Source organism: Nicotiana tabacum, chromosome 3 (assembly GCF_000715075.1).
Source record: "Nicotiana tabacum cultivar K326 chromosome 3, ASM71507v2, whole genome shotgun sequence".
NCBI classification, from domain to species: domain Eukaryota; kingdom Viridiplantae; phylum Streptophyta; class Magnoliopsida; order Solanales; family Solanaceae; genus Nicotiana; species Nicotiana tabacum.
In genome coordinates this window covers 164992451-165018682 of record NC_134082.1, presented here as the reverse complement: position 1 = coordinate 165018682, position 26232 = coordinate 164992451, and the positions used below count along the sequence as shown (strand labels likewise).

Below are 26232 nucleotides of genomic sequence, written 5' to 3'. Positions count from 1 at the left end.
ACTATAAAAAAATTTCATCCTAGCTCAATCAAAGATTAATTGTTCGGAGGAATTCCATAGCTATTAGTTTGGATCGTATGAGGTGATGTGGCATTCTTCGACTAAAGATTTTGATAATAATCGAGAAGCGGCATGGCTAATATAAGCGATTCTTATCATCTTGAGAGAGGGTGATTGGGCCCAGATCTTCCTTTCCCTTTTGGTCTCCTCCTGTTATGCCAGGCTCATTTTCATAGTATTGAGTTTAAGTTGTTTCTTTCTTGTCTAGTAGCATTTCCTTATAGGATGTGTTGGGTTAGCGTCTTCATCCATGGTGTTATTAATGGGTTGTTTCGGTGGGATGTTGGGTTATTTGATTGTATTGTCCACTCTAAGTGTAGTGAGACGTGGTAGTTTCTCCCACTGACTTGTTTATGATGCTTTTGGTACAACTACTTCCAACATAGTTTGTAATTTTTCTTTCCTATATAGGCTACTACAATCCGTAATAGTATCTCATAGACATCACCTCCTACTAGTGCAGATAGTTTCGACCAATTTAGTAATACCAAATTATTGGTATTACTAAAAGTTGAATCATAACCCTCTTGTGCCTAAATTAAAGATAATATACACATGGTAATCACTTCAAGATGCAAGGCAATTGGGGATGATCGATGAGAGCTATGGCTAGTTAGACTTATGCTCGGTCATGGTCATACTAAATCTGAAAATCATTTAGAAGTTGAATGGAAGAAATAAAAAACTAAATAAGAATGTGAGCACCTTCTGTATTCTTATATACTAAATAAAAGAATTTCAAGTCCTGAATATTAGTAATATATTCACAACAAATCGGGCATGACAATAGTTTTAAGATTCTCAAATATTTGGATAACAATTTAATACTACTTAGGTCACAGAGTGTGACCAAAATACTACATATAAGGCCATTTTTCCGGTATTTCAACATTACGAGGAAAAAGTAAAAGAAAAACAGTTTCCTCAGTCTATTCTAAGCTTGAAGGGAAAAAAAATTAAAAAGGAGAAAACTTGCAGGAAGTGTCTCCAGATTGCCAATATATGCAGTCAGATATTCCAAAGGCGTCCAAAGCTCCATGACCTCTGGTTATACTGAAGTGAGTCCCACATATCCGGCACTCAAGGCTAAAATGCAAGAAAAAACATATGCACCAGCAACTATGACAGGTTCTTTTACCCCACATAATTCAAGGTGGTGATGAAAGGGTGCCATCCGAAACAAGCGGCGTCCAGTTCCTCGAAAATACTTTGTTGTCTTGAAGAAGGAAACCTGAGACAGAGGTAAGTCTCTGTCAGTTGGAACTTAAAAGTGCAAACATATTAATTTAGATTATTGGATACAAACAAACCTTCTTAAGAAACAGGTGAGGTCAATCAGGTCATGGAGGTGGCATGCGCAAGTAGACAGCAATTTCATTTTTACATATATATAAAGATAGCAGCAAAAATTTCAACCTTAACCGAGTTTCAAGAACAAGGAACACATCTCAAGCTAATTAATCCGAACGTATTAGAGTGAAGAAGGCAGCTTGATTAGTTAATTACATTTGTACAGTAAAAGATCCTAAAAGTAATCAGGTTGCAAATTTAAATAGAATGATGCAAACTTCTCAAAATATGAAGGCCACATTCGTTTCTCTTGTCCTAAAGACAATAAGCAAAAGTAAATTATTGGAATTGCAAAGGGCATAATTTGTTTGGCCTTCCACACAAGTTAAATTCTCCTTAATTCCCTCCATGACTACATTTATGAATAGAAGCACGTACATGGAGAGGACCAGGAGAGAGCAAGAGAAAGAGAAACCAAATTAAGAACCTTAAGTTGCATGGGTAGGTAGGTAGGTTGATAGAGAGGGAGGGGAACGATGACAGTACCAAAAATAAAAAATGAAAGGGGCAAAAGGAGAGCAATGAGTTCCTCTTCCAAAATTTTAAATATTGACACAAGTAGATTATAGAAGCATCTCTATATTACATAGTTCGAACAAGAAAGCCAGAAAGGATAAAGTTACCAGAATCAGAAAGTGGGACACTAGGAATATCATATGTGCAAATAAACTGATAATTCATCCAGAAGTGTTGAGAAAGAGCATTATCCATGAGTAAAGAATTACAGAGTGGTTATATAGATATAGGTTACCTGCAGTATAACTGATAGTGCTTCCAGGATAAAAACACCAGATGAAATGAACAATGGAAAGAACATCCCTGTACAAGCAGCCATAGAAGCAAGTGCGCCTCCTAAGGCTAAGGCTCCTGTATCACCCATAAATATTGATGCTTTGTACCGGTTGTGCAGAAGAAAACCTGCACAGGCTCCTGCCATGGATGCTCCAAATATGGAAAGCTCTGTTTTTGGAAGCACAAAAATCCATACTCAGCAAGAATCGTGAAAATTTAGAAAATGCAAGTCTCAAGACACTGCTTCTCTTGGAAATTAAAATAATGGTAACTTTTTCATCACAAAAATTTCCGTGAATAACATTGAACTGAGTAACACAATGAAGTCAGTACACTTGAATTGCAATGAAAGCCACAAGGATCAGTAGTTCACAAACTGACCAGAACATATAGGAAGCACTGCAATCGACATTGCAATGAACGCCAATGTGGCAGTTCCTCCAGCCAATCCATCGAGACCATCAGTAAGATTAATTCCATTAGCCATGGAAACAAAGCAAAACGAGGTTAAAAAAGGATAGAGTCTTCCAAGACATACGAGCCCAAGAGGCGCAGGTAGGGGAACCACTGCTTTCCTGCATACGCATAGAAGATGTTAATCTTACATGATATGAAACCAATTTCCATGCATATACCACGTAGGATTTAACACTAGCCGAGAAAGAAGAAATTTCTGTTGTAATATACAGGAAAGCATGTTTGCATCTTCATTCTTCAGTAATGTTAGCAGAATATCCAGTTAACTCTAAGATTCAAGCAAGGCCTCATAAGCTTTGAGTTCCCTATTCAATATTTCTGTATTCAAACATTTAAATTGTAATGTTCCAGGAGCTGTGCAAGAAACTGAGTTCTTTATCCAACTATGAGATGTTGATACAAAATTCATGATGCGACATTCACCAATTAGATAGCAAGTCAACGGGTGAAAATTCAGGATCTAAATTTGTTAGGACCTAAGGCGCACTAGGGACTAATCCAGTTCATTTAAAAGCATCAATTTGAGGAATGAAAATACATGAATTAAATCTTGTTAATATATTGAATGAGAAAAACTTATTGTTAACATAAGATAGATTTGTGAGTTACCATCATAAAAAGGTTGATGAAATTAGTTACAAGAATGTATACATGCTGTAGGGTGACGGTATGTCCGACGTGTACAGCCAAAAGGAGAAGAATGTCCCAGCAACTACCTGTGTACCAGAGAGGAGTACTGTCAACTCCAGAGCAGCAAGAGCAAACTTATGATTTTGAAAGGATACAAAAAAAGGTCTCACCTCCAATATGATTCTAAATCGAGCGGATAAGCCAACATTATTATTCCTCATACTTATCAAGTCATCGAGTAATCCAATTGCTGCAAAAACTAAAGTTGCTGCAGATGCTCCGAAAACTTCCGGAGAAGAAAACCCAACAATAATTTCTGCAACAATTACTCCAATGGGGACAAAATACAGTCCACCCATAGTAGGAGTTCCTTTCTTACTAGAGTGCCGAGCAGGCCCCTCCTTCCTGATTAACGATTGGAGTTTAAAACTGCGAAATAATGGGACACAGACATAACCTACACAAGACACTGCCACTGCAGAAATGAGAAAGGGACGCATCAGGTAAAGTGGAGCCAGGGGCAGTCTGACAATCTTCCACGCACAACAATCCACAAGAGACAGAAGCACCGCTGAGAATGTTATGAGGCCTATGTTGTTTAGAATGCCATATTTTGTCCTGCATTATATGGGTTTTAAAGGCGCTGTGAGAATGGAGAAAACTTTACAAAATTCCCAAAAAATAAACTTGGTCAGAGTAATGCTAAACACACAATCTTCATTCCTTTAAGCTCATCAGTACAATAGTTCTATAGCAACAAATTATGAGACACATAAAATGCATAGAAAGATATAAGATACCCGTTCCATGGGTACAAGCAGATTTACTTTTTTCTCTTGTACGCTCTGCCAAGCATTGATAACCGGTGGGCAGTTGCTGTTATGGAGTCGTCGGCTGGATAAAACTGCTCCTTGGGGGTAGGCAAATCAACATCAGTGATCGGCTGTAGTATAATATCTCCATCGCTTTCTTCACCTTCACTTGCAGAGAGCCTATAATCAATTGCTCCATTATTGTCTCCCCAGTCATGGAGTGAAGAGAACCCAAAATCCTGCATAACAAAAAAGAAAAATATGTATGATACTGAACTAGTATTAGGTTTGTTCCATGGCAGCAGTAGGAAATGGTTATAGTTTTGTAATGCCGTCTTATGCTAAATTCATTTCAAGCATTGGTATAGTTACATAACAATCTCATAGTCAAGCACAACAAGTTTTATAATAACAGTATAGTTAAAGGCTCACTAAAGGCGGACTTAAGCCCTGAATCTAGGTTAAGCTAAGGTGCTGCTCTTCGCCTGGCTTAGTTGGCACTTTAGCGTAGGCACTAAGGCGCTAAGTTGTGCGTCTCTACACCAATAGGCTCTGTCGCTAAGAACATAATGCTAGACAATAAATATAGTTGACAACATTGTGACGAAACTTTTAGCAATTAGGAATAAGAAACTAAAATTTAGGATAAGAAAACTGGCCACTAATAACTTAAAACTACATCATCAGAAAACTAGCCACTAATAACTTAAAACTACATCATTTCATCAAAATCAGAAAATTAATACAGTTTTTTAACTTGGTTGATATGTTTTTGTTTTCTTGGAAGGTTGAACTGGTAAGTACTTTATTAAAACAAACAGCAAAGCACTAAGAAAGAGCTCTGTAGGTACAAGTCAGAAAATCCCCAGTGCAAAAACAAAAAGAGGGGCACCTATCTATCTATACAGAAATTGATTCCTGTAGTGAATTGATGAAATCAAACATACTATTTTCATCATTTACATCCTGTTCACTGGATAGCTTCATTACAGTGTCTTCCATTTGTTTGTCAAGTAATTATTGTTTGTGTTACGATTACATTTTTAATTTTTTTTTTTTAAATCTTTCTTATCTTTTTCTTCCCGAAACCCGCACTCTAATTTCACTTTATGCTTTAAGCCCCAACATAGTTTGGCACTTTTCTAAGTTTTCATTTTTGATTACTCCGCATGACATCGAAAAGAGGCAAAATCTGGCCAACTAATGACGCATGCCTCACTGGGAGTTTTTTCCTATGAATGATATTTTCTTCTGTAGCTATTTTGTAGGATAATCTAGGCAATTGACCTTCTCTTTTTTAAGCACCGACTTGGTCAACCCCCCAGTATCTCAAGCTCTATGAGCTCTTTCCAAAGCAATGACCTTGGCCTTTTGCCTTCCTCTATGGTCCATTTGGCAGAAAAGAAAGACAAAAGATGCTTAGAAATGATGCTGCCCCTGCACATGTATTGAACTCAATGGGCTTAGAATATCTGCAATTTACGTTCAATTGACCTTAGAGAACTCGTGCAGTGTCTCCTTGATCTAGTATGAATCTGTTTCTTTTCCTATTTATACTTGCATCCTTGTATGCTGCTTCTTGTTGCTTAAATATTTTCTTAAGCAGTCACTTGACAATCTCACTCCAATCTATATTAACAATTACAGTCTTCATATTTTCCCATCAAAGTAAAACTCCAATTAGACATTGTTTGGTTGCTAAAAGTTTTGAAAAGGTTTTTCTTGAGGAAAATAGTCTCCTACGTGAAACAACTTACTTGTTGTGATTATCTATTCAACTCTTACTTCATAGCAATTTGTCCTATCAACATAAATCATTTCTTTTCATTCCTTGTTACTTATAATCATCCCGGGCACACCTCTCCTCCCTCCACCAATATGATACTTTCACCAACATAATGTCTAGACCAAAATGACTTAAAATATTTGATTTTCTTAGGTAAAACAATTTTCATGAAACAACATTTTCTGTCAAAAACATTTAACACCCAACCAAACAGAAGAGTAAATCAAAAAATATATCTAAATTGGTAAAGAACAGACATAGCTAAAGTGAAAAGAGCAACAATACCATAAAGGAATAGTATACAACTACTACTATGCTTTAGTCCCAAACAAGTTGGGGTTGGTGAATCGTCACTGACCACTCGTAGAGAGTATAATACCTAAAGTAAAAGTGCTAACGTCTACAACATATGCTCAACTAATAGTAAAAAAGATAAAAGAAGAATATTTACCCCATCCATTGCTCGAACTTGAAGAAGCCTAGGAGGCAAACATAATAACCCGTAACGCCTAGCACTTGATCTACAGATCTATATCAACGTACAAGAACGTCAACCTATCAATAATCCACTTGAAGGTACAGCAACCACAAAGAAAGACACGGCAATATTTCACAAAATTACCTTCAAAGGAAGATGCGGGCTTAATCTGATATGATGAGGATAAAAGTTGATCAACAAATGCTGAAATTTCAGATTCGGAGACCCTTTTCCATTTTGATAAAACCCAAGTCTATAGAAATCAGAATTCCAATCTAAATTTGAAGCACAAGACCTTCGCATAACTATCATTTTTCAAGGGTAAAATCTTAAGGCTTATACAAATATAAATTAAGCAGCGAAGATCTATCCTAATATTAGATTATATATGTATATGTATATACTGGTTTGTTGTGCGTGAGAAAGAGAGAGAGAGAGAGGAGAGAGAGAGAGAGAGGAGAGAGAGAGAGAGAGAAGGGAATATACTGAGCTGAAAAGGAGAATGTATAAAGAGGGAAAAATTAAATATCCCCCTGAACTTCGAAATCCACGGAAGGAAGCTTAAAGCTTTGCGGGAAGCGGTAGAATAACGCTCCACTAGAGCGCGTAGGATATAAGAAAATTGGGATGGTCGCTTGGTTGCGGCTGAGGGAAACTGTGTTTTTTCTGTTGAGATATTTTTAACGTTTGGTCCTTGAAATATTGATAGGTTCTGATTTAGTCCTTGTAATATCTACTTAAGCATATTAACCTTCAATTGATGGAATCTATACTTTTGATCGTTGTGCTTGTGTTTTCTCACAAATCTAACAAATTATTAACTGCTAAACTATTTAATTACTCATCTATTTTGTAAATTTACACTTTTACAAATATTTAAGGATGATATATTTTTAAAACACATTGCATATATCAATTGACGAAAAACAATATATTTTATTTAATTCGAGGTTAAACATATTTTATGAAATATCACAAGAACCAAAACTAAAATTTATTTATAATTGGAGGATCAAAAGTGCAATTAACTCTTTATTTTCTTTTTCTAATGACGTAAGTGTATGCCCTAAGTAACAAAGAATGAAACGACGCCAAATCTTTCACTTTGTCATTAGTATTTAAAAAGTTACAAAAACCATTTGAAGCGTTTCCGAGAAACTTTGTAAATTATGGAAAGTGTAATTTAGAGTTTAGACTAATATGACTCCAAACTATTAGCAAATCTGAAAAGAAAATTTAGTTTGTATTAAAATTTTGCTGACAAGTCGTGCTAATTGATGAAACCAGCAAATGTATAGGTAGATTTAAGATTGAATACATGCATGCAAGCTTTGTCAATATAAGAAGAGTGAACTTCATGAGGTCAGATTGTGTGCATTATGTGCTTAAATGTAAATAATTCAGATATTTAGGCTCGTTGTTTTAAGAGAATGAAATGATAGACGAGAATGTGTCCCATTGAATCAAAATCAAATGGTTAAATGCGGATGTTAAGAGCCGATTTGGAAATTAAAAAAAATTCACTTTTTCTCGAAAAATTTTCACTTTTTTTCGAAATCAATGTTTGGCCATAACATTTTCAATTTTCGCTTAAAGATGAATTTTGAATTTTTCGAAAATTTGAAAAAATCCAAAAAACTGTTTTTAAAAATGTTCACTCAGATCACACAAAACTTCAAAAACAACCCAAAATTATATTCATGTACTTATTCAACTCTAATTTTCAAATACCATTTTCACTTTAAAAAAATTTACTTTTTTTTTTTTTTTGAATTTTACACTTCTTATGTCCAAAACGCCCACTAAATCCTTTACTTGGTACAAATTCTAAAAATCTCACATATAATTTACTAACCCAATGGAGGATATGATTACATTTTTACGTCTGATATTCTTCTTTTCTTTCTTTATTAGATATGAGTCGAGGTCAAAGAATACTTTCACAAATGGAACAAAATGGTCATGTTCAAGCCAAAAGTTGAAAAGGCCCGGTTAGTTGTCTTTTCCCAGTGCTAATAAGGAGAGAGCTTATTTTAGACAATCTTACTTTTAGATAAGGTTGGTAAGGCAAGGTGATAAACGTTCGGTCGCCAAATGTCGCTTTTCTTAATTGAGATCGGTAATAACAAAATATATCTCATCAGATAAACAAGTTGAGATACTTACTTTACTATAGTATGAAGTTCAATTGTGGATAACTCTTTATTGCTTTTTTATTTTAGGTGTATGTCTGATTGTTCAAGAATTGCACTAGGTTTCTCTACAACCAAGATTTTAAATGTTCCTAGTGTAAACTTTATAACTTGGTATGCTCTCCAAGTTTCATAAAAAAAGATTGATTGTTGTAGGGATCTTTCTCCTGCACACCAAAGGATTAGAGTATGGTGTTACTCTGAAAATTAGATTGGACATTAGTACATGACAAAGCAAATCATCGTACCACAATGCATATTTAAAACACATGTCTCAACCCTTAAATTACTGCACAAAACAAAGACATCATACTTGCCACAAAAATACAATAATGACAGAAAGCAAACACAAGATTATATACCTTTGTCCCCAGGAACCCTCAGTAACACGGTGAGTTCATTTGCAAACTCGAGAAGCAACCAACAGTATTCATAATCCAAGCATTTTTCAACGACAACATAGCAACAAAATCCACAAACATTTGAGGAAACACCATTAGCTTGGAGATGAAGAAACAGGTCGGCCTCGACCCATAGCAAACCCTCTGGTTCCATCAGGCATTCTTGGGCCAGGAGGAGGTTTCGATGGTTCAACCGCATGATTGTAAGAAGTAGTGCCATGGCCTGGTGATGTTTAAACAACAATAAGATCAACATCAAGAAAATAAGTAGAAGCAAGAGAGAACGTAAGTGTAGTGTCCTCGGTCAAATTACCATGTCCGTTTGTGCCACGCTTGTTTCTTCTTCCACGGCCTCGATTTCTGGTTTGCACCCTATGCTCATTTTTCTCCTTTTGTGCATGCTCTCCAACAGTCTCCTTTGATCGATGGTCTCCCTCCTGCAATGCAGAAAAAATATACATATATCAACAAACATTGAAAGCAAACGTACTCCGCAACTCCTGAAATTTTGCTTTTATTGATCCTCAAGAAACCATAAACTGCAGAGTTTTACTATAGCTATCAATGAGCATGGCAGTTGGCCAGTGGTGGATCCCGAGTGGAAGGTACGGGTCCACCGGAACCTAGTAGCTTTTGCACGGACCTTGTGTATGTATTAAAAATCCACTAAATATCTATAAATATTTGTTGTGAACCCAGTTATTATAGTATATTAATTTGAGGTCATTGTAGAAACCCATAAACTTTAAATCCTGGATCCGCCTTTGGCCGGCCAAATTTATTTGTCATGTGTACAGCATAAGATGACAGGTCAGCTGGTTTGACAAATGGCACAACGGAAAAGAAACAGGACTGGCACTAGAATGATTGGTGGATAAGCATAACATAATCGGGAAAAGAGAGGGAGCCAAAAAGAGGGTATTGTTTTACCTTTTTGCTTGAAGGTGACTATGCTACTCCTTTCCTTTTTCCCTTTTCCTACACAATTAAGCTAGTCTGCACATCTAAACTCTTTGTTCTCCCATTCTTTCATACTTAGTTTTCAAGAATAATCCACTTTAAACACCTTTGGCAGATGTGTTGGTATGAAGGAAATTTCACATTTGGAAGAATGCATAAATTCCTCCCCTGAACTAGTTCGAATTATCAGTTAAAACTTATATTTTGCAGGCAACCTAATACTACCCTGTTTGTTCAAAATGTATCTAATACAAACCTGAGTGGTGATGTGATAGATATAACCAAATGAGAACAGGGGACTTTTCCATGCGTTGCCACATGTTATTTACCCCTAATTTCCTCTCTTTTTTTCAAGTATTTTTTCCTCTTGTCCACTCTCTATTTTCAGCATAAATTTAGATTTCTGTTATATTCTTTTAAGAAATATGGCAAGTCCTCGAAACAGAAGAGATATGGCAAGTCTCCAAAACAGAAGAGATATGGCAAGTCCTCGAAACAGAGGAGATATGGCAAGTCTCCAAAACAGAAGAGATATGGCAAGTCTCCAAGACAGCACTTACAAAGTTAAATTGGTAGCTGAAGAATAACCAGAAAAGTGCTAGATCAGTAACCAGAATAAGTGCTAAAGAATTCATTCGAAGAATGGCCAACTTGTACCAAGATAGGCAGTGTTATCAGTATGGCCACTGGTAAGAGACATGGTGCCACCAAATGATCATCAAAGAAGTGGCTACATCATAAAGGAGGTTTTAATACTATGTGGAAGAAGAGGAGGAGAACAATCTTTTTGGCAGATAACGGCAAAACAACTTATAAGAAGGCTCTTTAAATAGGAGTTTTAAGCTAACGAAACAAAGTAAGTTTTTATTATTGGGATTATTAATCATTTTGACATGATCATCAAGAATATTAAACTACATTCTTAATTCTTGTACTGATTTCCAACAGTAACATCCTGACTTTTAGCACTCATTTTTCATCTACTTTTTTCTTATTTTATTTTTCCTTTATACCCGTACTTTTTAAGGTATGTTTAGTAAAAATAAGAAATATGAATTATCGAGCAGTGTTCCTCCTTTGTCTCGTCACACCTTTACTCATGTTTTCTAAACACAAACTCCAAAACACTACTAATAAGCAACTACATTTGGACATAAATCTAAAGATTGCAAACGAGATTAAGATTAACCTCTTCGTCTGGTGAATCAACATGATGCTCATTTGAATGGTGCTCCTCATTAACTGCCAGATCAGATGCTTGGATAGTGGTATTCCTATCAGAATCTGGATCGCTCCTGCCTTTCTTACTTTGGCCAGGCTTGTTCTGAAGAACACGGTGCTCACTTGAATGGTATTCTTCATTAACTGCCTGACCAGATGCTTGGATATTCATATTCCTATCAGAATCTGGATCTCTCCATCCTTTCTTATTTTGGCCAGGTTTGTTCTGAAAAGATTGACATAATATGTTACTGCAATACATCAATGACGACATTAGCCAGTGTATAGGGAAAAGAAAACAAGGTGACAGATTGGTTACTGTTTTCTTGAGAAGCTTGACTCGCAAGCCAAATCTCCAATCCTGTTCATCATTCAAAATGGCCACCTGAAACAGCCACCACCAAAATGAACACCATCAGCTTTTTTGAAATGCCAATGCCAAAATAAACTAGAAATAAGAACCTTTCTTCACACTCACAGCTTTTTCAGCAGCTTCCACGGTGTTATATTCCACAAGAGCATGCAACTACAATGAGAAACAAAAAAAAAAGGAATCAATCAATGTCCAAAGCATGTGTGAAGAAAGAAGCTGCAGCCCACTTCAAAAACTTCTCATATATCCTTCAATGAGTTAGATGCAAACACAAGCAGCTTAGCAAATTGGAACCTCGAAAGCAATGACATTTCTCATGAACAGGAGGGAAAACTGAAATTCCAAATGTAAGCATTTCATCACTCAACATGAAGCTATAGATGTCAAATCTTTTGAGACCCACCCCATGCTTCAGACCAGTCAGGTCTTAGAAATTTTCAGATGCTCTGATGTAGAATTTGTAATTGCATACCTTACCACTGAGTAGCTTCTCTGCAGTTGTGCATTTTCGCGAATCTCTTTCAGTGTGTGGATCACGTACAGTAATATGCTTTACACTGGAAGTCCAAATTTCTTAAGACCATTGCTTTTAAGAAAATAATAACAATCAAAAAGAAAATAGAGTAAGAAAGGGAAAAGAAACATACTTCCCAGCCTGTCCAAATATGCGCCGAAGGTTATCCACAGAATGATCCTCGGGTAAATTTTCCACCAATACGGTACAAACCTAGAACATGGTAAGTAGAAGGATAACTTCGTTGCCAACTACAGTCTAGATGATACTTATCAAGTTGCTGTAAAAGTAGAGCAATACCTTGGGATCTATAATCTCACTTAATGGAAGAGGATGAAGTCGCTTCACCTTTCTCCCATCAGAACTTACAACCTCCAGAATAAGAAAAAAAGAGCAAAGAGAATGAAAGACGTTAATAACCTAGGAATATTTGTAGAAAGACAAAAGGTACTAAAAGGAGGACAAAGCAACATTCTTCATAGTCAATGAGAAGCAGTTAGACTTACAAGAAGAGAAGATTCCTTAAGTGCAGCTGCTATTATTGCTGTGTCCTTCGTGAGCTTCTTGACTTTTCTAAAAGAAGCAATTACTTTCACAGGGACTGCAAGATACAGCCATTCAGTTGAGATTTTAAGATATAAGAAGGCAGCGGAGTGCAGCGGTATAGGAGAGAAACTAGAGGATATAAAGCATACAGACCCCAAAACAGTTTCAAGAATGGGTGTAGAAAAAAGAAGAGAGAGTTTGAATGTGTGTGTGTGTGTTCTGAACTATTGTTCGTGTCTTGTTAATGAAAGACTTAGGGTATTTATAGCTTTGAAAAATAAGTGGAAAATAAGGTAACAAGTAAAGATATAAGAAGGCAGTGGAGTGCAGTGGTATAGGAGAGAAACTAGAGGATATAAAACATACAGACCCCAAAACAGTTTCAAGAATGGGTGAACACAGAAAGGGGGGTAGGAAAGCAACATGAAGGCAGTATGAGATCCTTCCTCATCATAAATAAATAAATACGCTCCAATACTTACCAAAACCTTCCTTGTCTCTCGTCACATATTTCAACAGAAACTTGTCCGTAGGCAAATTTTCATCGCTGAAGTAATACTCAACCTGCAAGACACAGAAAATTTCAGGGACATGCTTTCTTCGTTCATGCTTTTATAATAAAAACAACCATGTAGTAGAAATTATATGCTTTTTAATACTACTAATTTAGCCACTAAGACAGGCAGCAAAGATATAGCCACCAAGGAATAGTAAAAGGCTAGAGTTATTGCTAAACTCTAATATCTGAAGGTTGTGCACAGCCAAATGCTCATATGGGAATACAAAAGTATGTATCTGAGAAAACAAATGCATTTGCTAAAGAAAGGTTTCTGCAAGACAGTGAAATCATGCATTTGCTATCCATTCTGATAGATGCAGAAAATCTTTTACAGAAATCATACGGAAGTCCAGAAAATTCACCAAAGAGTCATAGAAATATCAGTTTACAGTACAGACAATTCAAGATAGTGCACAATTTACCACTTTGTTCGTAGGCTCTTTTCCGGGGTTTACAGTTGCACAAGAAAATTATAAGTTCCACTCCAAGCATTATCATATACTTAGCTCATTTGCAAGTTTCAGTAATATGCTGCAGAATTACGAGAAATGAATAGCTTACAAAACTATAATATTCAAACAACTTAGAAATTTCAAACTTTTCTCAAGTTCTGTTCATATATCAAGAACCATATGTGATCTTGGACATCTAACGATAAAGAACTAAACTTGGAATCAAATTTTTATTATCAAAATCAAATGCGGGGTTGTGACAAGAGGGGTTGCTCTGATGGTAAGCAACCTCCACTTCCAACCAAGAGGTTGTGAGTTCGAGTCTCCCCAAGAGCAAGGTGGGGAGTGAAGGATGCCGGGGGTCTATTTAGAAGGGTAGGGGTAAGGTCTGCGTACACACTACCCTCCCCAGACCCCACTAAGTAGGATTATACTGGGTGGTTGTTGTTTGTAAAATCAAATGCGGAAGTCTCAGATTAGATGAAGCAATTCCCAATCTATAACTCTACAGTTTCTATCTGACGTAGCAAATATTTCTAACTTTTAAATATTAATCAGCTAATTCAAAAACCCTAACTTAGCAAAAGAATTCAAGTCTCAAGAACTACAAGAATCATATTAAAACACATACCGACCAACCACATCAATCCAATTGAATAACTTCACTGTCAACATATCTACATTTAGAGAAAGAATCAAACTTCAAAAGCATATCGCCCATCCAATTGCAAATCATCAATATAACTGACTAAACTTCACTCCAGGTCTTGACCTTTTAGCTTGACTAACCCTAAAGCTGAATAAATCACCCAAAAACAAAACACCCCAGTACATAAAAAAAAACACCAAGAAAGCAAGAACCCATATGAAAAAAGAAACCTGCTTGACGATCTTGTTACGAAGATCGTCGGTGAGGAGAGTGGCGGTGACTTGGGCGTGGTGTTGATCAGACGGCTGAGAAAGATCGTCAATGAAGTGAGACTCAGGCGATCCAACGGGTGAAAAATCAGGATGATCATCATCATGCGGTGGAGATGAAACGCTGTGGGAGTGGGAAGGTACTGGGACTACTCCTTCACCGTCTGCTTCCATATTTGTTAAGAGGAGAGAGAGGAGCGAAGTTATTTGGAAAACTGAAAGGTTAAAGGAGAAAATCCATTATTCTTCTTCTTCTCCGTCCTTAGTTTCCTTGTTATTCTTCTTCTCCTGAATCTCTCGAAAGAACGCCCTGGTAATCGGCAAGTATATATAGGGAAAGATGAATTCAGACGAAAGGACTTTTTTTTCCTTTTTTTTTTCACTCTTTTTTTTTCCTTTCTTACTTTGGTTACTCTCAGTGAATCATTTAGTCAATTTAGTTCAGCTTTCAAACAGATGTAACAGGTTAATCATTTTCATGATATATACTTGCTTACCTTCCTGATTTCGAGTTTTTTTTTTTTTTTGTTGTAATAATTATTTTAACTTATTTGTTAGAAATACAAAAATTACAACTACATAATGTATCTTTACTAATGAACTAATGCACAGTAGATCTATGCCTAACGTAGTTTAGACTTGACAAAGTGATTTCTTAGTGAATCGTCCGGCTGCAATTATAAGGTAATTATGATATTTGCGTTGCATAAAAAAAAAAAAAATTGGCAATGTAATGTTTGGTACAAAGAATTTATATATTATTTTATGCGGAGATAGAAAATAAAATAAGCGATTACAATAACAAAAATAACCCCATGTATTAGAATTTTTTTATAAAAAAAATGGTAAAAGAATATATATTTTAATCCTCATATTTTGCAAAATAAACTCAGCAAAAAACACCTATAGAAAAGAAAATAGCTTGTGATACAGACCTCTCCATAGCATCTTAAGGGGTCGTTTGGTAGGATGCATAAGAATAATGCTGAATATGGTGTATTAGTAATGTTGGTATTAGTTATGCTTGCATTAGTTATGCTGGTATTAGTTATGCTGACATATTTCTTATCCATTGTTTGGTTTGATGTATTAAAGCATTACACAATTTCTTAAAGAATTGCTTGTTTACAAAAATACCCTCAAAACCAGTCCATCACTCTAAAACTTTTTAAAAGAAACATATGTTGAGAAATATTTTTATATGAAAAAGTTTAAAAAATTATTTGATTTTTCTACCTATATTGTAATATAGAACTAAATATTTATTTATAAAAAAGGAAATATGCTAAGTATTTATTTATTTACTAGAGATATAATTTTATTTCCCACTATTTGAATTATTTTAAACTTGCATTAATATAATAACTAGCATATTTTAATCAAGCATAAATTTGAAGGACAATTTTGTCTTTAACTAAGCTAATGCATGCATTAAAACTCATTGCATTGCTAATACCATGGTTTTCTATGCATTAGTTATGCATAAGATAATACCAAATAGGATGTGTAACTAATGCTTGCATAACTAATGCATAAGTTCAAAATGTCTACCAAACAAGGTATTATTAATACACAAAGCTAATGTAAGCATTATTTTATCTAATGCATCCAACCAAACGACCCCTTGGTGTTTAGAGGGATTTGATGAACATAATATTATGCTTACTTCCTTACTTTGAGTTTTTTTGTAACAATATATTTAACCTATATAAAAATAATGTAAGAAGAATTACAATTGATCAATTTATCCGTACTAATGTACTCCCTCCGTTCACTTTTACTTATGTACTTTGGACTTTTTACGCCCCTTAAAAAATAATAATTGTAGTATTTATTTTATTACATAACCCCTAATAATGATAGCATTTGAAAAAGTCTTGGCAAATTATTTTGAAAATGAGCAATTAATTACAAGCGTAAAACAGGGGAAAAAAGATTGTCTTTCTCTTGATTTAATATAATAGACAAATAAAAATAAAAATATAGTAGATAAGTAAAAGTGAACGGAGGGAGTAATAATTAATGCAACAGTAGGTCATATTTTACAAATGACTACCGTGCACAATGTAGTTGAGGAAGTGATCTTTTTAAGAAGTGGTTAGAAGGATTTAATGAGCATTTCCAGTCCATTTAAGCTAAGTACAAAACCGTAGCTTAGGTTGTCGTGACTTGTTTTCAACCCAAACATCCAAATTATCACCTCTACAAGGAGCGTAATCTCTCTTGAGGCATTGGGAAACATCGTGGGCGATTCTTTCTAACTCCTAAAAAGAAGAGAATTTATCACTTCAAAATTGTATTACGTACTACATTTAATAAAAGTAAACAATGTTACCCTTAATATAAATATTTAAATTTTGCTTCTGCTACATGCCATTGTGGATGTCAAACTTTCAACTTTAAAAAGTGTCAGGATGGATGACTTAAGAACCTAGCCATTGAGGGGTCATTTGGTTGTCGGTTAGAATTATGCAGGTATTAATAATATAGTTATATAGAAATTAATTATGCATGATTTAGTTATGTGGATCAATTGGTTTTGTGGCTCTTTATAATTGCTTTTAATTTTATGACTCTACCTCTTTTTTTACACATGAGAGAATTATTTTTACACATAAAGATCAGTCTTTTACACATAAGAGATTAAAAAAAATTATTTTCTTAAATTACAAATTGTAAAGAGGCATGATATACAAATAGCATGTTTAGTTATGTAAATAGCATGTTTAGTTATGTACGGTTTTGTTATGCATGATTTAATTATGAAGGAATTAGTTATATAAGAATTTTGGGAGATTACCCACTTGTGGGATTACACTGGGTTGTTGTTGTTGTTGTTGTTGTTGTTGGAGATTACATGGTTTTTGAAGTGAAATATACACCTTACGCGTTTCTTGTGTGCAAGAGTGAGTTCGGATGATAAGGGATCAAAATACGTCAATTTGTTGCAAAAAAGCAAAGGACGGAAGAATTGGAAGCTCGTCTATTCTCGCGAAAAGAGACAAGTGCATTCACAAAACAGTGAAATGAAGCAAAGGCACGGATCGCCTCGCGAAATGGAAGAAAATCAAAAACTAAGTCTGCTTCTATAGATGCGCGACGCAGATTCCATCTTTCCTATCCGAGAATGGAATGATTAGTTCCACCCATACAAATGCTAAGGAATATAAATATATCAAAAAATGACTTATTAAGGGTTACACAACATCTTTGAAGGCAAGAACAAGCAAGGAGCAAGGAGAAGATCCGAAAACTAGTTTTTATCTTTCTTCTTCCTTTTTCTATTATTGGTGTTGAATTCTAATATTGTAGTTACGCATACAATTATGAGTAACTTAAATTTTTTATCTAGAGTTTGATTAAACATCTTGGAGGATGATTTTTTGTTGCGTTTAATATAAATTTGCCGTTGAATTTTCTCAATTGATTGTACTTATTTAGTGTGTATTGCTTGAAAAAGGTATATATTTAGGCAATTATTGAACAACGTCATTTCTAACATGTGCGAAGAATCAATACAGCGAGTTTAAAGGTGCGTTTAGAAATATCGAAACCTTAACGTGCTCATAGTTTGACACCAGAGATGAGCACCAACCTTGCATAAACTTGGGGTTCCAGTAGCATATATCCATTGTCTCCAAAGTTTGGATGTTTGATTGACTTCAACGGGGTAGTGCCTTGTTACTATATTAGATTCTTCAAAACCCCAATAATTAACAGAGAATCGAACAAACAAAGACAGGGCACCTCTTTGGAGATGTCGGAGTTGTTCCATCTTCCAAATGCAATTCTACTCTTCGGCTTATGAATTTCTCAGCTACCCACACTTTAATCTATTCGAATACAGGAATTTCATAGTCCTCCGGGAAAAGTGCAGAATAGATAGAGGAAGCAAGGTTTTAAGGATGTGGGCAAGTCTTTATAGCTCAAACCCAAGATCTTGGAGCAATGGTCCAAATCTTGCTCACGATCTTGTCACATGTTCTTTAGCACCACATTCCAGTCATGTTCTCCCCTTTCTTCAAATTAAGACAAAACCTGAATTTATAGCTAATGAGTTGGTGTTTCAACAGGTGCAGAGACGCATTCGTGAAGAAGGTGTCTATTCGGCGGAAATGATCAAATTTCTGCCAAGTAGTACTCAATAGAAATTACATATCTCCTTGACTGAAATTGAATTGACTTACTTTTATTACTCAAATGGAGTAACAAATTAGCTTTGATCTTCGACGAATAATACTACTCTTATTAAGTGATTAATTATAGATGAAATATTTTGAAATCTGCAAACAGAGCCAAGGTGACAAAGAGAAATGTAGTTGTACTATTATCTATCATAGCGCCACAGGAGAATAAAGGAGCCCAAGAATACTGACCTTAATAAACTGGAAGCACTTTCAGATTTTGATTGCAAAATTACCAAGACATACTACATTGGACTTGAGAAGACATACAGTTATACCTGCTATTTAATACAGCTAACTTCTTTTTTTGCCGTGGGTGGTGTCCGATCTGAACCTCCCTGCTGTAGTACAACATTGGATACCATATATATAGAGTAAACCAGCTAGCTATTCAATTTAAACCAATACTAAGACTAACAGCCACAACATAAACCCGAACCCCAAAACCCTGAATGTGCTAGACCCTGATACTTCAACCCTCACATCATCCACAACAGGTCCACAAAGAGAGCTCATATCATCACTTCTTGTGTTGTAATAGATACTATAGAATGCGACACGTGTTCTGTCCGCCTTAGCCGTGAAATTCAGATTAGCAATCTGAAATGAAGAATTGGAATTGGGAGTGTAATGGATGTTTTGGGCCTGATCACCGGCGAACGCCATAACAGCCAGTGGCTGCTTGCATGAGTCCCCTGCATGGCCCAACAAAAATGTCAATCTATATGGCTTGTTGGGCTTGGTTTCAACCATTTGGGATATAATCCCTTCTTTTCCTGAAAGCAATTCTATAGCTCTTTTCCCTTCTGGAACTGTGAAGTGATATGTATCAATGTACCGAACTGCACGATTTGATTCAACTATCCAACCAGGTAGTGACGATGTTTCCTCGTCGAGGTTGGTTGGAAGCAAAACGCCGAGGGAAGCATTCCTGAACATCCATGGACCTTCTTCAAAATCGCCATTAAGTACTGCATTATCTGTTCCAATAGCCAACATAAGGAACAAGTTAGCAACATTTGTAGTTATTTACATGTTGCATTCTGCTTCATGTTTTTTTTTCATCAAAAGAATATCTTTCTTCATGCATCCATCACGAGTTTCAAGTACAAGCCATGTGAGAAATGCATTAAAGTCGTCGAAAAACTAGCTAGAAGGTGAATGAATCCACCTATTTCTCGGCTTCATGTTGATCATCTGAATTTTTTTTCTAACTCTCTTATATAGTAATACGAGAAGTTATGAAAACATCAAAACTAATTTTGAGATATGCAGTACTTCTATGCCAAACCTTATTTTGTTTTTCCTTATTGTCATTCTTATTTTTTTCTCCAACACATAGATATTTCAATCATAATCAAATCTTTGACCAAAACGTCGTGATAAACAGCTGGAAATGGGCCCAAATAAGAAACAGAAGTGACCTTACCTTTGGACTTATCTGGAGTGAAAAGCTTCTTGATAGCAATATCATCAATAATGGGCCCACAAGTAGGGTCATCTTCCATGCCAGGATTTGTGAAAACGACACGCGCGTCATCTTCCTCAGCTTGAAAGGCCCACGCGTAGGAATCCCAGCCCTGGACATTATACAGAGTCTGAAGATCGATGGTCTGTGATGCCGGAGGCACCGACACGTTCAGTGACTCTAGCTGGGCGCAGGTGCGAGCCGCGCTGAATGTGACTGAATAAATGGAGCCTTTCTCCACTTTGAGCTCTTGGCTTATCTCGGCGTCGTTTCCGAGCCGAACTGCGTGTCTACCTTGTGGTACGATGAGGATCATCCCACCTTGTTTTTGCCCTGATTCCACTAGCTCCACCGTGCCGTTTGTTTTCCAGCTGGGGAGTACGAGAGGGCCATCAGAGAATCCGTCGCCGGAAGAGAAACCGCCTGATGGAGGTGTCTCAAAATCACCGTTAACTAACGGACCTGCAAAACCCAGGTTGGATTGGTAATTTAATACTCAAAATATTTCGCAGAGAAAATCTTTTCTAAATTTGAAAATAATTTAACTTAAGCTTTTAATTACTGCACAAATAACTTAAAAGTCTTATTTTTTTTAAACTTGGTGCTCAATTAAATAAGTTCATATAAATTAAAATGGAGGAAGTTAGTAAATATTATGGGGTTGTTTTTGTTTTTCTTTACTTTCAGCACTGAGAGAAGATAACACAGAATTTCCATAATAAATTTTTTACTCAAGATATATAACTAAAATATATTTTCACTTAGGCAATATAAATTCATTGTAGTTGAGATTTAGAACCCGTTTGGACATAAGAATTTTTTCATTTTTTTCGAAATTAATATTTGGCCATAAAATTTTGGCTAAGATGAATTTTGAAATTTTAAAAAAATTAGAAACACTTCCAAAAATTATTTTTCAAAATTCACTCAGGTCATTCACAGAACTTCAAAAATAACCCAAAATTATATTCATGTTTAAACACAACTTTAATTTTCAAATACCATTTTCATTTGAATTTTTTTCACTTTTTTAAAAATTTTACAATTCTTATAAACGCCCACTTAGTTATATTTGTTTCCAATATTGTCTCCTTTATGGAATCTTATTAAGCTTCATAAGCTAATTTTTGGAATTAAATTAAGCTTAGTGTCTATTATCTTAACACTTAAATATACATGAATTTATATTTTTGCACACATTATGCGAAAAACAGAGGGAATGAGTCTTCACCCATACAAAGAAAATGTATTTATTATTGAGCCCATTTAAAAGTCGTACCACAAAATAATGTCACGATATGAAGGAACATTCACTTCACACGGCACTGCTCTTTCACAAATATGGTCACATATGAAGGAACATTTACAAATAAGTCCCATGGGTAGTAACTCTGTAGGCCTAAAAATGTAACCAATGGTAATTATTGAAATTAGTCATGATACTATAGCTTGCCTCCCCTTCAACCCTTCGAACAACTCACTCCTAATGACTGTGTACGACATCAAGAAATTAAAATAAACTTATAATATGTAAATCAAACGTACACAAAATATCAAAACAGAAATAGCGGTCTAATTGTGTAGAGTGAGGACCATAAGCCCTGCATTGTTATGATTCTTAGTTTCTTACAGGGTGTCGCAATAACACCTCATGATCATCAACATCAACATGATTACTTATTAATGCTAATAATACTGCCTTTAATAACTCTATTTCATATTTTGATGTTATAAAAATCAACTGTAACTAATACTAATATTTTCATGTGATATAAACATATTAAAATGTTGCTCCGAAATTGGAGGAAAGTAATCCTGTTTGAGACAGAGGTAACAAAATCTAAGAACACACACAGTATTGTTTAAATTAAATGTTTCTGCCAATGTTAGAATTTGAGTCCCCAAATGGCATCAGAGTGTTTGTTATAAGCTTAAATTAACATACATTTAAGCTGAAAATGAGGACAAAAAGGAATTCTTCATCAGATCTCATTCCAAGCAGGTACATACATCTCATCAAGATTGAAATTAATTAATGAAAAAAATAATGCAGTTTAATTTGGTGTAGCTTAAAAGAGTAAAGTAGAAAGAGAAGAAGAAGGGCGTACCATCTTCAACTTGTCCAGCAGCTGAGCAAGTTAGTAGAACAAGAAATGATGTAACCCATTTGTATCTTGAGCTCCGACCTATTTCCATGGCTAGTAAAAGAAAATGCTCTCTCTCTCTCTCTCTCTTGTATAAGCAGAGAACAGAAGGGGACTGAGACACAGCTTTGAGTGAAGAAAAGGGGCAAGAGTAAATGTCCTTTTAACCAAGGTTCAACCTCTCTTTTTTTTCTTTTCTTTTTTTCAGGCTCTTTTGTATCTTTTCCTCCTTTTTCTTTTTCTTTTTCATTTCAATTTTTTAATCTATCTCATTTGCTCCACCAGTTGTAAAGTAGGAGTACTAGTTGCTAACTTGCTAATGATATCAAATCAGTAATTTAAGACTAAGACTTTAAGGTAAGTATTTATAATTATGATAAATTTACTCTTTTCATTTCAATTTATACGATGATATTTGATTAAACATAGAGTTTAAATAATAATTAAAGATTTTAAAATTTGTGATTTAAAACTTGTAATGGCATTTCTATGATTATAAAAAAATATTTTAAGAAGTAAATGATAAATTTAAATTATTTTTAATTATAAAAAATATTATTTTTTTAACAAATTAATTTAAACAAAGTGTTATAGGGTCAAGACTCAAGAAAAGTATTTACTAGAGTACTATTTAATCTCTGATACTTATAAATTTTAAGTTTGTTTTGTTTGCTTTTGATTGGGGTTGAGAGGGATAAGGGTTTTTTCGTCCACTTAAACCAGCTAGCTACTTTGCTTTTAGGAGTAGCTTTTTCTTTTGATCAATGAATGATGAAGGACCTATGCTTTTCCTAGTACAATAAGAAAAGGTGTTTCTTGAGAGAGAATTAAGATTCTTCTAACTTCATATTATTCATATTTACACCCCTACATCTTTCTGTTATGTACATCAAACTTCCTTTTGGTATTACATCCACGATACAAAGCACCGATCAGAATTACTGTTCTTCCATCAGGATATCATGTTGCTTTTCTAAAATTTGATTTGAGAAACAGCAAAAAAAATTCTTTTTGTGGCCAGCTTGGCCTTTTACGCTCCTCCTGATCCCATTACTAATGCCAATTTGTGTTGATAATACAGGTCGTACACCAATGAGGCCAAATGACATGTACAGTACATAAAATAGTAGTACTAACTTATGTCTCATACTGTTATTTCTAAGATCTCAATATCTTTAGACTTAAATTATCACATCATTAAAAGTAATAAAGATAAAAGATTTGCACAATTTCTCTTTGAAATAGTGGAACTTTGTTGAACTGTTCAGATCTTATACACTTATTAATTCCATCGGTTTCAATTTATTTGTCATGCTTTTCTTTTTACCTAATTTAAAGAAATGTCACTCTTTTGTTACGACCCAAATTACTGTCACGACCCCGAATACCGATCGTGATGGTGCCTATTACATTACTAGGCAAGCCAACTAATCAATAACCACAACCCTCTTTCTAATAACATTAAGCCATTTTCTAACGCAAGTTTTAAATACCAAATTCATTATAAGCGTTAAGGCAACAAAAGATATGCGGAAAGTCAAAATAACAATAAACTACACAACCCCAACAATCTGGTGTCACGAGTCTAGAGCCTCTAATACTAGTCTGAATACCTAATACGTCAATAGCCTAGGAAATGCGGAAAAATAATAAGATAGGAGGGAGAGAACAGAGCTGCTGACGCCATGCAGCTACCTCGAAGTCTCCGTCAAATACTGGAACAGCTGAAAGCCCTCACTCGGTCGCTCGGGCACCTGGATCTGCACACAAGGTGCAGGGAGTAACGTGAGTACGCCAACTCAGTAAGTAACTAGAGTAAATAAGGGCTGAAAGCAGTGACGAGCAGTTCAAAAATACATAATTGAAAAATCAACAGAATATCAGATCATCTTTACGGTTTAAAATCAGTTTTCGTTATAAAATTATATTTCCAGTTTAAACGTTTGGAATCAAATACTTAACGGTTTATCAAACAGAGGTTTATTTAAAAGAAGAGTGAAATCAGTGAAAACATCATAACAAGGCCTCTCGGGCATGGAATCACTTAGAATATGGCCCCTCGGGTAGCCTCTCAGTCACTCGTGACTCAGCTCTCGTCACACAGTACTCACCATCAACACTCAGCTCATTAGTATCTCATAATAATAGAAATCATAGTAACCGCTGCGGCGTGCAGCCTGATCCGTAATTTATAGTCGACTACGCTCATTGGGGGTGTACAAACTCCAGAGGGCTCTTACAGCCCAAGCGTCATATCGTTGTGATGCGTAACCCGATCAATATATATATCGTTGCAGTGTGCAACCCGATCCAATACGAGTATCGCTGCGGAGTGCAGCCTGATCCATAACTCACATTTATACAAATATCCTCATAATTAGGTTCTCACTCTCTCTCAGTCATTAACCTCACAGCCTCTCGGGCACAACAATAGAAATTAGGGAAGTCATCCCAACAGTCCTCACAATTAGGAGTAGAGTAATAAAATCAGTTTTAGACATTTAAGCAGGTAAAACATGACTGAGGATTTGCTTCTACCAAGTAAAGTGAGGAAAAATAGTCAAAAATGCCCCTAAGAGTTTCTACAGGTCGGCACAAGGCCGCAAACATGACATACAGCCCATAATACAGTATAAGTACCCAAAATACGGAATAACATAATATTTCCAAATCAAATACGTGGCTTAATAGTCGTTACGGGATGGACCAAGTCACAATCCCTACCGGTACACGCCCATACGTTCATCACCTAGCATGTGCGTCACCACGTTTATCAAAACAAGTCAAATACCGGGGTTTTGTACCCTCAGTTCCAGATTTACAATGGTTACTTATCTCAAACCGGTGAAATACTACTCCGCGACGCCTTTGCCCCTCGAATTGGCCTCCACTCGCGTCAAATCTATCCAAAATTAGAATCACGGCATCAAAATATGCTAAGGGAATGAAGCCCAAGCGAAAACAATCGAAAAATACCAAAAATCCCGATATTGGCCAAACCCGACCCCCGAGCCCACATCTCAGAATTCAATAATTTTTACATCAATAGGTTCCTTATCTCCTCACGAGTTCATACATATCAAAAGTTCTCAAATTCGAACTCAAATGGTTCTTCAAATCAACAATTAAAGGCCTAAGTTCTCAAGCCCTAGTTTCCCCAATGTTCACCCTTAATTTCCATGATTTCTAGCTCTAATCCATGAAATAATAGCATAGTAATAAGTTTTAGGTCCAAAATCCTTACCTCAATGAAGTCTCCTTGAATTCCCTCTCCCAAATCACCCAAGAAGCTCCTAAGCCGAAGTAGAAATGGTAAAAATAGCTCAAAATCGCGAAGAAGACAATTTATATGTTCTGCCCAGGGGTGCCCGCATCTGCGGTCCAAAACCCGCTTCTGCGGTCTAACCCTCCGCTTCTACGGAATTCACTTACCGGACCAAATATCGCATCTGCGGTCCACTAGCCGCATCTATGATTCCGCAGATGCAATCCCCCTTTAGCCGCTTCTGCGGTTTCCTGTTCCTCAAGCCTCTCCCACTTTTGCGGCCAAATCTCCGCTTATGCGGCGCCGCACCTGCAGCCCCCAAACCGCAGGTAAAATACCAGAAGCAGAAAAATCTCAGCAGTTGCAATAACCTTTCAACTTCTTCGTTAACCACCCAAAATCACCCCGAGGCCCCCGGAACCTCAACCAAAAGTACAAATATATCCCAATTCTATTCAAACTTGTTCCAATCATCAAAACACCTCAAACAACATTAAATCACCCAAAACACATCAGATTCAAGCCAAACTTTCTAAAATCTTCCAAATTATATTTTCGATCAAAAACCCAACCAAACCACGTCCGAATGACCTAAAATTTTGCGCACACATCCCAAATGATAAAACGGAACTACTGCATTCTCGGAATTC

The 26232-nt window shown here is 35.8% G+C and overlaps 3 protein-coding genes across 3 annotated transcripts; all 3 read right to left on the bottom strand.

The window, feature by feature from the left end:
• Window positions 1–787: 787 nt before the first annotated feature.
• LOC107780930 (phospho-N-acetylmuramoyl-pentapeptide-transferase homolog) lies at window positions 788–6968 on the bottom strand. The gene is made up of 8 exons (XM_016601556.2): window positions 6530–6968; window positions 6359–6436; window positions 4137–4360; window positions 3480–3927; window positions 3331–3395; window positions 2584–2777; window positions 2162–2370; window positions 788–1291 (listed from the first exon to the last, which is right to left on the bottom strand). The coding sequence occupies exons 1-8, from the start codon at window positions 6695–6697 to the stop codon at window positions 1109–1111; spliced, it is 1569 nt and encodes a 522-aa protein (XP_016457042.1). The 5' UTR covers window positions 6698–6968; the 3' UTR covers window positions 788–1108.
• Window positions 6969–8772: 1804 nt separating this feature from the next.
• On the bottom strand, window positions 8773–14975 carry LOC107780928 (la-related protein 6A-like). Its single transcript, XM_016601554.2, has 11 exons — window positions 14483–14975; window positions 13075–13156; window positions 12553–12647; window positions 12347–12418; window positions 12180–12259; window positions 12005–12089; window positions 11638–11685; window positions 11479–11544; window positions 11128–11385; window positions 9292–9415; window positions 8773–9201 (listed from the first exon to the last, which is right to left on the bottom strand). The coding sequence occupies exons 1-11, from the start codon at window positions 14693–14695 to the stop codon at window positions 9074–9076; spliced, it is 1251 nt and encodes a 416-aa protein (XP_016457040.1). The 5' UTR covers window positions 14696–14975; the 3' UTR covers window positions 8773–9073.
• A 3926-nt stretch (window positions 14976–18901) lies between these two features.
• Window positions 18902–22473, bottom strand: LOC107780929 (BIIDXI-like protein At5g11420). Its single transcript, XM_016601555.2, has 3 exons — window positions 22282–22473; window positions 20135–20635; window positions 18902–19685 (listed from the first exon to the last, which is right to left on the bottom strand). The coding sequence occupies exons 1-3, from the start codon at window positions 22367–22369 to the stop codon at window positions 19102–19104; spliced, it is 1173 nt and encodes a 390-aa protein (XP_016457041.1). The 5' UTR covers window positions 22370–22473; the 3' UTR covers window positions 18902–19101.
• Between the last annotated feature and the right edge of the window lie 3759 nt (window positions 22474–26232).